The 12,820-nt window shown below is 42.2% G+C and overlaps 1 protein-coding gene across 2 annotated transcripts in view; it reads left to right on the plus strand.

The window, feature by feature from the left end:
• The first annotated feature begins 2,210 nt into the window (after positions 1–2,210).
• Positions 2,211–12,820, plus strand: part of nell2a (neural EGFL like 2a) — a 76,520-nt gene continuing 65,910 nt past the window's right edge. For both annotated transcript variants that reach the window (XM_084555469.1, XM_084555468.1), the window contains exons 1-3: positions 2,211–2,461; positions 2,708–2,836; positions 12,505–12,655. In XM_084555469.1, coding sequence (XP_084411595.1) covers positions 2,410–2,461; positions 2,708–2,836; positions 12,505–12,655 — 332 coding nt within the window. In that variant the 5' untranslated portion in view covers positions 2,211–2,409. The remainder of the gene's footprint in view (positions 2,462–2,707; positions 2,837–12,504; positions 12,656–12,820) is intronic.

The raw sequence follows: 12,820 nt of genomic DNA on the forward strand, positions 1-12,820 counted from the left end.
ACACTGGCAGTCAAGCACTCCATTTTAATTTTCATACCACCTGCTGAAAAGCCAGACTTCAACTTTACTGGATGATTCAAGTAATTGAAGGAAAGAGACTGTGTGCTTACAGGGGGTAAGCACTCGGATCACAGAGCAGTTTTAGCATATATGACACTGGGGTAAATTAAAGCTTTGAGACAGTTGGCATTTTCTCTCCATCAACCTCTATTCGTCCCAAGGACAGAGAAGACAGATGGTTTGGAATAGGAATAAAAGAGGACATCAACGTCAGACTGGAACAAACCTTCCTAAACAGAGAAGGAGCTGCGACACCACTTACCAGCTGCCTATAATGCCGTCCCAGGCATTTTCACACCAATTTGCACTAATTCATGAGACTCTGAACTCCCACGATTGGTATATGACCTTGCCAACTTCTGGGACCTTGTGCAACATCTGAACATTTGAACCCACTGAACAGGTATAAATGCTTGAGGACCCTCCATCTGTCAACAGAACAGATGAAGCCTCATGGATGAGTGCTGGAATATCATCAAGACTAAGGCCGGAAATCTACTTACCTCTGGCTTGCCTCTAGACCACCTTGCTATTTAATAATCTAGCAAATAATGTCTGATATAATTAAAGTCTAGTAATGAATGCTTGTTTTATTTAATTTTTCTTCCTTTAGACCTCAATGATCTGTCAGAAGGATAGTGACCTGGTGCTTTTAAATGTAGGTATGCTACTATTTTATTTACATGGGAAATATCTATTGACTTACTGCTTCAGAATAACGATGGGATAATCAATCTCCGCTTGTTAAAACTGAAGTACTATGCTAACTAGTCTGCTAGCTGTATGCTAGTTTAAAGTGAATGGAAAATATCAAATATTCTAGTTAAAAATTAACTAGCATGCTAGCACGCTTGCTAGCTGTATGCTAGTTAAAATTGCGAGGAAAATAATAAGCTATTAGCCTATGCCAATATAATGCTAGTTAAAAGTCAGCTAGGGTGCTTTAAAGCAGGGGTGAATTAATCTATTTATTCTAGTTTAAAGTGAAGAACCGTTCTAACTACTATGCTAACTTGTAGCAGCCTGGCATGCTAACCAGTTTACGAGCTGTTTTGCCAGTTAAAAGGCCAGCTAGCATGTTAACTCTAGGTCATTATGCTAGTTAACATGGTAGCCAGTTTGCTAGCTAGTATGCTAGTTCAAATGGAGAGGCGAATATCCAATTACACGGTCCAAATTCAGCTAGTAGCTAACTCTAGTTCAGTGTGAAAGGGAATATTACACTCATACTAGTTAAAACTGAACGAGCATATTAACCTTTATTATAACTAGTATGTTTTCAAAGTGAAAGATAAATATTTAAATGTCCTAGATAATGTGAACTAGCTAACCAGTTTGCTAGCTGTTTTAAAAAAGAGAGGGACATATCTAATGATGCTAGTTCAAAGTAAGCACGCAGTATTTCAGTATTTCAAGGTGAGGGAAAAAAAACAGTTTAAGCAAATTACAAGTGAACTGGCATTATAAAGTCTATGATTATAACCAGTATGCTAACCAGGTAGGCTACTTCGGTGTGAACTAGCTTTCTAACAAGTGTGCTAGCTCAAGATCAGAGGGATACACGGTAGCTAAAAGTAAACTTGCTAAATAATCTATTCAGTTTATTATTTGTAGGGTATCATTATGTGGTTTTATGCTATATTATCATTGTTTAAAAGATCTGAATTATTGTTTATGAAATCGTGAACTTTATGTTATAGGACCATGAGTTTTTTTGTTTTGTTTTTTTTAATTTTCTTTTTGTTTTGTTTTTTGCCTTTGGAATTTGTATACAAATTATGTCATTTAAAATCCCATCGCTTTGTAATATTACTATACATCAGTGATTCAGGTGCACTGTAGACAGTCGGGCGAGGTTTCAGTCTGTACGCCTATTTTGGATTCATGTAAGGGTTTCTCCCTCTCGGGCCGCAAGGGGGCTTTGTTGTCCCTCTTTCTCTCCCCCTGCTCCCTTCATAGGTTTACCCTCCTCTCCCTGCCTCTCTTTCCACTCCTCCTTCGGCGGCCGCAGCTTTCATTCACGCTGCTGTAAGGAGCGTCTGTGGAGCTGGTGAGGCAGGGCGGCTCGCTTTGTGCGTCCTCAGTTACCCACCTGTGCCGCGGATGATGCTGATGGAGCAGACCCCTCGTTACATGGAATAATCTCCGCATCGGTACTGCCCTTTTCTTCTCCGGATTTTTTATTTTATTTCGCGTCACTGGGCATCTAAAGTTGTGATGATGCCTCCGCTCAGCATTTGGGATTGGTAATAGCCTCCTGCGAGGGTGATACATCATTCGCATGTGATTGAACAACAGTGTCTCTCGGAAGTGGACAAAACATGGACTAATTTTTTTTATGCATTCACCATGGGATTATTACAGCTATTTCTGGTTCTCGGCATATTCTGCTCTTCCTCAGGTAGGACACACGGCTGTCACTGCTTTTACATCAACACGAGCTACATACAGTATACAAAATAGGTGTTATTTTTGGATAACTTGGCACCAAGACTCCTTACAAATAATCAGACGTGCATGATCTTGTAGACAATACAGTAACCTCTCATCTCTTCTCTTGACACTGGCAGGATCTTGTTATAGCGTCACATGTGTTCTTTCCTGCTATGAAATATGGTAATGCTGTTTTTTTGTGTTTGTAAATTAGTTGTAGGTTTTGGGGTTGACCCAGCCCTGCGCATCAGCGTGTTCGATGAACTAACGCTTGGAGAAGGTTTTGATGGAGTTACTCAGGTCCAGGGCTTCCACAGCGAGTCTAGAGCTTTCCACTTCCAAGGTAAATTTCATTGTATTTTTTATTTATTTTTTTTGTGTTATTATTATTCTTGAAAATAAAATATATCTATATGACATTGTGTGTATGTGAAGCAATGCTGCTGCTTTTGCTTTTATGAAAACTGTCACGGACATTTCTGTCCTCTTTCTATTTTGTTCACACAACTTGCAAGACTAAAATAATGCACCCCGGTCTGTCCATCCACAGAAGAGTTCCTCTGGAGAGATGCCTGTAGAATATATATATTTTTTTTCTGGAAATGTCATCTGATAAAACTGCAGCCCATGTGATTCTCACCCATCACTGGACAACTGTGTAACAGACACTCAGCAGCAACATACGGTGGATTTTCAGTTGTCCATTCTATCAGGAACAAGCTCGGGGGGCCCTCTGCCACCTGCCTGAACAATAGGCAATGTTAGGTCTTCATTAAAAAGTGGGGTGACCGGGGCATGCAGAGGGGGAGAGATGGGAGAATCACAAAAAGAATCATAGAATGAGTGAGTTTAATCAGATTAGGCAGGGACAAAATCTTGTGCCCACGGAGGTATATAATGTAAATCTGGAGGATGAATGGCCCCACTAGTAGAATTTACCCGTGGGTGATTTTCTGGAGTGTGTAAGTACTGTGAACAGTCTCCATTCCCAAAATATGAATGGGTAGCAAAGTGAGTCAGATGTCTATGCTGTCAGTGGTATGGCTTAATTTGTTATACATGGCATTTAGTAAATAGCGCTGTGCAAAATGGATTTGTCAAAGCTGCGGTGGTGCTTGACTTTCATATGTATTTTTTTATTTGCCTGTGTTAAATCCTTGTCATTTGATCTCAGACACTCATTACAATCCAAATGAGACTGTTAATAGCCCCGTCACACGGATGGAGATGTCTATCATAACCCAGCCAAAAGTAGCAACAGAGGAAATTATTTTTTTTTTTTGGCTCCCAGATCAGTGGCAAAAAACGAAAGATGTGGCGACACACAAATCTTCACAAGGAGGATCTCATCACAGATCACATCACGGATGCACCAAAGTGTCAGTGTTGTTTTGGGACAGAGACACACCGCAATCATTTGTCGACATTTCTCTTTTACCCTCCCTCCATGCTGATATCTTCTAATCTCCCTGCACAGCCGCTGAGACAGCAGCACTTGTGCATGGAGCAGCAACTCCAACATCTTTGTAAAGGCAGGCCATTTGATGTCCTCTGTGTAGACAACATTCAGAAGTGCTCTACCCAGGCAGGTAGCAAGAGGGGAAGGAGAGAGACTACAAGGAAGAGTGAGAGTGAAAGAGAAACAAAGACAGTTATAGAAGGAAGCTCCCACTGCTTTTGTCAGGAAAAGAAAAAGCACGACTGCTCCGTGACTGGCACTTCTCCATCATTACGCTATCTTATTTTCCTGCATTACCTTTGCTAAGTACATTCAGTTACTCAGGCGGAGAAGGCGGTGTGTTATTTATGGCAGAGCTCGCCTCCATCCTTCATTTGGGATGTCTATGTTAAGTCAGTGGTGTTGGGTGAGGGGGAGGCAGGCAGAGCTGTACCGGAAAAGCAAACCTGGGCCTCTGCTTGTTTGTGATCAGAAACAGACGGGGAGAGGCACAATGTGTTGAGGTGCAGAAATGAGCGAGGAAGCGAGAGAGAAAGAAAAAAGAGACGGGAGAGAGAGAGAGAGAGAGAGGAACAGGGAGCAGAGCTGTCTGCCAGCTGTTTGATAGACTGTGCTGATTCCACATGTATGGATGCTTGGCTGGCTGGGACCAGCAGACAGGCCCACGGTGACATTCCGACGCTCATTAGATAGCAGGCAGAACATATCCATGGCTGTCCCCTCCACTGCATGCCTGCCTGCCTGCTTGCCCGAAGGGGAGGCTGTTATCTCTGGGTGCTGGGTGGAGGCAGGAGGAGGGGTGTAGCTGCTGGGAGCTGAAAGAGAAGTAGCAGGGGAAGAGTGTAATTCACAATATAGAAATGTGCACATGTGCACATTTTGCCGTACCCTTGTATTTCTGTTTGCTAAAGTATGTTTTTTTTTTTTGTGTCTGAGAAGGAAAGAGGAGAGCAGTGAGCGGTGGGGGGGTTGCTATTTAGCGCACCCCTGCTGTTGCTTTTGAAGGTAGCTGTCAGCGCTACATTGCATGGCATTAGCAGAGGTGGACCTCAGGGACGGACATAATAGAGAGGGAGGAAAAAAAGCCCTGGGGCTGCGTTCCTCTCATGTCCTGATGCCAGGTGATGCTCAGCCACAGAAAATCATCGCATCATTAGCGCTTCCCCCACCATTTTTAATATCTAGACATCCAGATATCTCTCTGTATGTACGATCACAGGGGCCACACCCAGAAGCACTCCCTTCCCCCAACACCCACTCTCTCTCCCTCTCTGGCTACGAGCGTATGGCCCAAACTCATTCAAAGTGCAAACAACACAATTGCTACAAGCATCCTTTCAGCTGCAGCACAAGACTCCCCTGTAATTGTATCTGGGTGTGTGTGAATCCCATCTGTCTCAGAAGCATGTTTTTGCTCAGACTGTTTGAACACTGCCTGTGAGGTGTTTTTGTGTATGTTGTAGTGATAATGTCCCTGACTGCGGCGACACTAAAGTGTAACAGGATGGAAGAGACTCATTCATAATACAGCCATACCGTGTGTGTGTGTGTGTGTGTTCTCTGGTGCGTGTGTGTGTGAAGGAGGGAAGAAGACAGACTATGACAGGCACACTGTGAATGCCAGTTTGTTGTCCAGCTTTAATGTCCATGTCACAGATGTGAGTGCTTTCAGTGTAGAAACTACACTTGCCAGCTAGTCCTATAACTGCAGAGCCTACGATTCTAGCTTGGCTGTGAAGCAGCTCCTGTACTGCACTGAACTGAACTGTGCGGGTTGTGAGGGTGCTGCTCTGTGGCTAACCTCATACTTAAAGAGAAGACGATAAAGTAAAATGGGAATATGCCTACACAAATTGTAAATGTCATAAATTGACGGAAGAGTCAGACTAAGCTCCAGTGTTCTTCGTAAATTGTACGGTTCTTTTCAACAGTATATTGAATATATTTACTGTCTGTCTTTTTGCAACATGGTTCACAGCGAAGAGAATAAAAAAAAAGCTTCACCTAATATACATAAGTAGCAAAATCCAAGTGTGGACAAGCTCTACTCTTTACTAATTAGCTCCAAACTAGGCATTCAGTTATTTTAAAGACTGGACTCAAGTCCTTAATATGGATAAAGATCCAAAAACACTCCAACCACTTCCTATAATACAAAGTTTTGTTCATTGTTACAACAGAGATGCATGTGGCTTTCACATTTCAAGTTTATATTACAAATGTTTTCCAGTTAAAATCAATGTTAGAAGCCAACCCAGTGCTAAGAAAAACATCACAATTAGTGATGGATGTGTCGCTGTGTCCATGACAGCTACATTACATTTACACCATTACAAAGAAACCTTGAGTATTAAAACTGGTGCAGATTCATTTAGTAAGATCTAAAAAAATAATACTCCAAGATAACTCCAACAAAAACCAAAAACTTGAGTGCCTGACAAAAGTTATCCAGCATTTTTTCACATTGATGGTGAAGGGTAAAAGCTTCCACTTTTTAATTGGAAGCACCACCGTGTATTTAAATGTTTTTTTTTTTTATTGTTAATTCTGCTTTTCATTCTGTCTGAAAGGAAATCCATTCCTGAAGTGATGAGGGAAAAATACCACAGCCTTTGCTCTGTGTAAAAATGCACCCCAAAGTTTAGCAGAACCTAACATGAAGTTTTACAGTTTGAGACAAATTCGAAGACTTCTAAGTATGAAATTCCCTCTTTGTGCTTCCACAGCGTTCCTTACTGAGTCACAGTAGGGGATTCTAACACAAAGTGAGACTTTGGTACTAAAAAGCCTGAAAAATACCCAACTGACTGTCTTGCTCAGACTGCAGAAGCCTCATGTTAGTTTAAAGAGAACCATAGAATTTATGCTTGAAACAAAGACAGACGGTTTTGTCCCTCAGCGCTTATATTGTGTTAATGTCTTTAAGAAGGGAATTCGTTATGGCGGTATGGATTGGAGGAATGATGAGACAGACTGAAGTGTTTCACTGTAAACAAGGAACATGTTAAAATTCTGTTGGGATAAATGCAAATCCAGCCAGGAGGAGTCCTCCTGATTTTTCTTGACAATGCTCTTCTTTTCTGTCTACGACAATTTTTCATGAAACATTTTGAAATGATTATAAAGACTGAACAGTCTTGTCAGTGGTTTTAGACCCAGTGACAAACGGCTTTACGTTTGTCTTTTTGATCATGTGGCGAGTATTTAACAGCCTTTAAAAATTAATCAGACTAAATCTTTAGGCAAGATTAGGCAAGAACAATTTACACCACATCTAGATGGTTAGTCTACACCGATCAGGCATAACATTATGACCACCTTCCTAATATTGTGTAGGTCTCCCTTGTGCCTCCAAAACAGTTGTGACTCATCAGAGAACGGACATGGTCCTTCTGAGGGTGTCCTGTGGTGTCTGGCAACAGAATGTTGTTAGTGGGGGCCTTTCGGTGCTGTGGGTTGAGGGGAGGGGGCCTCTGTTGGTCATCCCACAGATACTTGATCAGTTTGGGATCTAGTGAATTTGGAGGCCAGGTCAACACCTTGTGCTGCTCTTCATGTTTTTTTTAGTTGGCTGCATCCTGCTGGGGATGGCTGCTGCCATCAAGGAGTGTCATTGCTATAAGGTGGGGGTATCTGGTCTGGTCTAGGTGGGTGGTACATGTCTAAGTAACATCCACATGAATGCCAGGTCCAGAAGTTTCCCAGCAGAACATTGCGTCGTTACAAGATTGTCAATGTTATTTACCGTTGTTGTGGCTGATCGATGTATATATACAGATGTTTTTGCTGCATTCTATTGCCTTTCTCAAAAAGTCTTTTCAGCCTGATGACTGACATTTTCCCCAACTCCCTGTTGGTCAGACATTTTTGCTCGCTATTTTCTGAGGCAGACCTGATCCCACGTTCCGCACAGAAACACCAGCGACCACAGAGGGAGAGATATTTCTATCCCCCCAGGACAGTTATACAGTTGGGTGGCTGGAAGGCTGTCATTAGCTCTGTGTATGTGTGAATGTCAGACAGGCCGTCACTGAGGAGGCGGCCTGAGAATTGGGGAGAAATTGCTGGCCAAAGCAGTCCTGGAGGTGCCCTTGGTTCAGTTTAGTATTTGTTCCAGGAGAGTGGAGACACACAGCGGGGGGAGAGGGTTCGGTCAAATGCAGATTGCCTGAACACGGGGGGAATATTCAGGAGCTGTAACGACCAGCTTTTGAGGGTTGGTCTCTGCATGTGTGTGTGTGTGCGTGTGTGCGGGTGTGTGTAAGCATTCATCATTGCGGCAGCCCACCTTACTGCATATCTCTACATCAGTCTCTTTGTGTTGATTCAGTCTTTGTTTGAAGTTGTAGGCTAGCCAGAACGTGGCTTTGGTTATAGTGTCTGTGTGTGTCTGTATGTGTTGCCGTCTACACCTGTTTGTGTACGTGGATGTGCTCACACAGACGCAAATGCGTGTGTGTTGACAGTAATAAAGGGTTTGGAGTTTGCTGCCGGTGGAGAGTTTATCATTACTCTAATCCCTCTGGAGACATATTCTCTTGCCTAACCCTCCCACACATTTCCCTCTGCGCTCAGGCCAGCAGATAAACTGTTTTGTGTGAAATACGCTCAGTCAATTTTTCAAATAGAAAACATTATGCAATGACAAAATATTACAATTTTACATTTTATGGTAGTGTTGAGTTTATGCAGTCCCTGCCTGTTCGGACCCTACTTGTCTGTATGCATTTCAGGGTTCGCTCATACTTAACTGGTAAGGAGATCGTTTTTGTTAGTGTTTGCTTTTTTCAAAATGCTGTTGAAGAGTTGTTGCAAAGACGTAGGAGGTGTTATTTTGTTCTGGCAATCCACTAGAGACCAGAAAATGAAAGTCCTCATTATTCGCACAGAAAAATTGGCTATGATCTTCCTATCTAATATCAATGATTCTTCTTTTAGTCGCAGTTTCCTCTGGGAAATAATTAATAAAAAAAAGATATAAAAAATACACGTAACCAACATAAAATGCTTCTGCCTGTCCTTCAGAGTCTGTGGGAAAAGAGGGGCATGCTATCTCTTTCCTGCTCCAAAACCTCCTATTCTGTAAATACAGGTAGAAGTGAGAGCAGTGTGTGAGAAAGGGATTGTGGCAAAGCTGGGTGTATGTCGACTCTCAGGCTGTGCTGCGGGGCACCTGTTCTAAATGCTAAATGTGTGAGCTAGTGATTTCTGCAGCACTGCCAATGCACTTCTATGGGAATGCAGTGATGGAAGTGTGGGAGGGATTACAGCTGCGTGGGTGCTAGGGACCAGTCAAAAAAAGACCATTAGCCAGTTCAAGATTCGAGGTAAAGCTGAAGGATGGAAATTGTGGCCTAAGTGTAACTATTAAAGTGCAATGTACCTAGGAGATAAGATTAGGCCGTAGCCCATAGCTGTGCTTCCTAGTGATGCTATTGAGCCCGAGGCTTTTGGCGGTCTCTCGTCAGCTGATAAAACTCTGTATGTCTCAAAAACATAGTTTCCTCACCATCAGCTGGTTCTCAGAGCCCGTAAACAACCAAAATAGATTACAAGAGCTGTTATTATAGTGAAAAATGTGATGATTGGAATTTTATGCACTAGATCAACATTTTCAAGTCATTTTGTGTCAGTATTTCACATCAGAGCGGTTGTTAGGAGCAGGTGGCTACCCCATCCAGACGCCTGCCAATAGATAATCGACCAAAGGCCCCCTCAGCAGGGCCACATTGATTTGGCACAAGGGAACGTTGGCCCAGCTCATCACAGCAAAAACTCATCCACTGCTCTTTCATGTTGGCTTTTGGAGATGCAGAGAGTGCAGCTCTAGCTGTCTTATTTTTACTTGAGTGTTGAGATGATGTGCTTTTCATAAAGCAACTCTATACTGCAATATATGTACCTCCGCCCTCCAATCCCCCAAAGTCCCATTTGAGGCAGCCTTGCGGTGATGAGAGTCATCCACTTATAGGTCAAAGGCTCATAGCTGCCAAGTTGCAACGTAGTGATGGAGGTTACTTGGTCCTGACCATCCCCCCTCCTCATCAACCATCTCCCAGTATGAGCCCCGCCCTGACACCTGCTCCCACTGTGCTCATTTTGCTCATGATTGAGATGTCGTGAGATACTTTTTGTTCAACCCATGGCATGGAAATAGACTGACAAGGGCATATACTCACATACTTTGTAAATACAGTTTGGTTTGAGCTCATCAGTGCTTAAAAAAATGTAATATGACAATAGAGAATTTATGTGAAACAAACCAAAAAATATAAAGAGAAAAAGTGATGGTGTTTTTGCTTTACAGTCCAGCTTGGACTTGGATCAAAACAAAATGATTTCTGAGAATATTATCAACAGTGTCATTTGGATGTGGTTACTAAGTAGGATCTGTTGATTGCAGCAGATTACTGCTAGGCAGAGCTCCTGTTGGAGTCATCGGACCATCTGTCCCACCGAAGCCAGTGACACTAGGATGATACTCCACCGGTGATGCAAAATGCATGAAACTCTGACCCTTTTTTAAAGGGACACTTATTTTTTTGTTTTGAAAGAAGTGACGCAAAAGATGTCACTGATGGTCTTAAAAGCCTACATCAGGAAAAAGCTAACGCTAGCACGCTAAGAGTACACTGAAAGAATGAAAACAGGCTTCATTTCAGCATGCCGTCATTGTATTTTATATAAGCAGTGCGTGTGCTGTGTTTTCAGTCTTGATGGTTTTGCTTGCTGTTTCACATTGCATTGTGCTAATTGGCTACTCCCACCAGCTGGAAGTAATGTTAATACACTGAGGAGGAGCAACCATGCTAGCTTCCTGGAGCGCTTAAGTGTGCCACGGCATCTTGCATGCATCCCATAGCTGGAAGTGAGCTCTTTGATGTGATTGCTTCTGAGAAACGTCATCATTTATTGATGCTTCCATTAAAGTAGCATACGTCTGTGCAGAGTTAGAGAGGAAGAAGGGGGCACAATGGCGGCACAGGATCTCACAAACTAACTACATGCAGAAAATGCACATCCTCAGCAGCAGCAGCCTTTCTTTTCTTCTCCCCAAGTCCTCAGCTTCATATCTCTAGCTGGAACTGCAGCAAGCCAAGGAGAAAATGTTTGATCCACTGATTTTGGCAATAGGTGACGCAAGCTAGGATACCTATCAGCCAAAACATTGTGGGCACTCAAATATATACAGTAGTTAATGGCAAAAGGACAGTAGGTTTTGTAGTTGACAAGTTGGATGAGAGAGAAATGGGCAGGTGTGAATACTCGAGCTCAAATCACTATGGCATACGACTGGGTCAGAACAGTTGGAAGGGTTGCGAGGTGTTTTCTGACTGCAGTGTACCTTAATGACCTTCTGAGGACGGACACACCGTGAATCACCAACAGGGTGTTTTGAGTTGTGCTTTAAGAAGTCTGATTAGCTGTTGCTGCAACTTGCAACTTACAGGATTTAAAGGTTCTGCAGCTAACGATACTGCACCACAGAGGGAGAAGGGACCGAAAGCACATTAGTCAGTGGTGGTCCTAATGTTTTGGCTCATAACTGCCTGTTTGGTGCAACATTTGGCAGCAGTAGTTTGTCATCTATTGATTTTAGCAAGTGGCTGACTTCAAGTTTTGTTTGAGGAGAATGACCGGCGCTCATCTTGAAAACCGCTCACGCTTGGTAATGGCTGGCTGGGTTCCCAATGCCTTCATTTGACAAACACCAGAATCATTTTAAGAAGTCTTAAGGTCACATGAAACTTGGACTGGGACATTTTGACTGTATCGGACAGCTGATGGAGTGAGAGAGGAGAGATTAACATTTTGCATATCGCAATGACTATGTGGCGTGCGCTGTAACTCAATCTTTCTATTAGTAAGTTTGTTCTGTGTGCTGAGAGCTGTTTTATTCATTCAGTAATTAAAATGTGTTAAGGGTTCATAATGTAAAGCAATATCAAATATTTATTACCAGTGAAATCCCAACTGAATATTCTCACAAGTGCCGTGTTCACAGAAGTGGTATCACTACAACATATTTAGCTCATCCCCTCGCTAAATAGTTACTGTTACCAAATTGTCAGTACTCTATGTCATTAATAATATAGAGCTGCCTTCCGCTTATCAGTGTTTTCTCTATGAATTAAACAAAGTTTCACTGGAATTAAAGGCAGTAAAACTACGTGTAATTAATTGGCTTGGAGCAGAGAAATAATCATTCTTGAAAGAAAGAAATGGGATTTTAGGTGTAACCACATAAATCTGCCTAAATGTCAACACATTTGACATATGGAATTTCTTTTATAGTCTATGATTTTACCTCATATATGCAAAATATGCGATGTGTTTAGGTATAGTTTTGTAATTAGTCCCCTGACAATTCATATTTCACATCTGTGTTCAGCTTTTTAAATTGTTGTCTCGATTGAACAAGAGTAGGTGTTAATAACACATTTCTCGTAGTAGTATTTATTTTCTTAATGTTAAGCTTGATACGGATAAAATGTTCTCTCGGAGGAAGTCGCTTTTAATAATCATTTCTGACATTCCTGTCCTCATTCTAGGGTCCTCCAGGGAAGTGAAAGCTCCTGCTGAGGTCTCAGAGCAAATGGTACAGAAGCTTAGAGGCAAGAATGAGTTTACTGTGCTGGTGACACTCAAACAGGATCACCTCAGCTCTGGAGTCATCCTCTCCATCCATCATTCTGAGCACAGGTATGATCACCGCACATTTCATCATAATATGTGTAAAACTGGTTGTATTATGCACAAATAAAGGGTCGACAGTATTAGCCCTTTTATTTAAAATAGAACCACAATTTTTCATTCCTGCCTGCAGATTAACATGCACAGAGATACATTTATACACTCTGTTAAAAA

This window comes from Chelon labrosus, assembly GCF_963514085.1.
Source record: "Chelon labrosus genome assembly, chromosome: 11".
Lineage (NCBI taxonomy): Eukaryota > Metazoa > Chordata > Actinopteri > Mugiliformes > Mugilidae > Chelon > Chelon labrosus.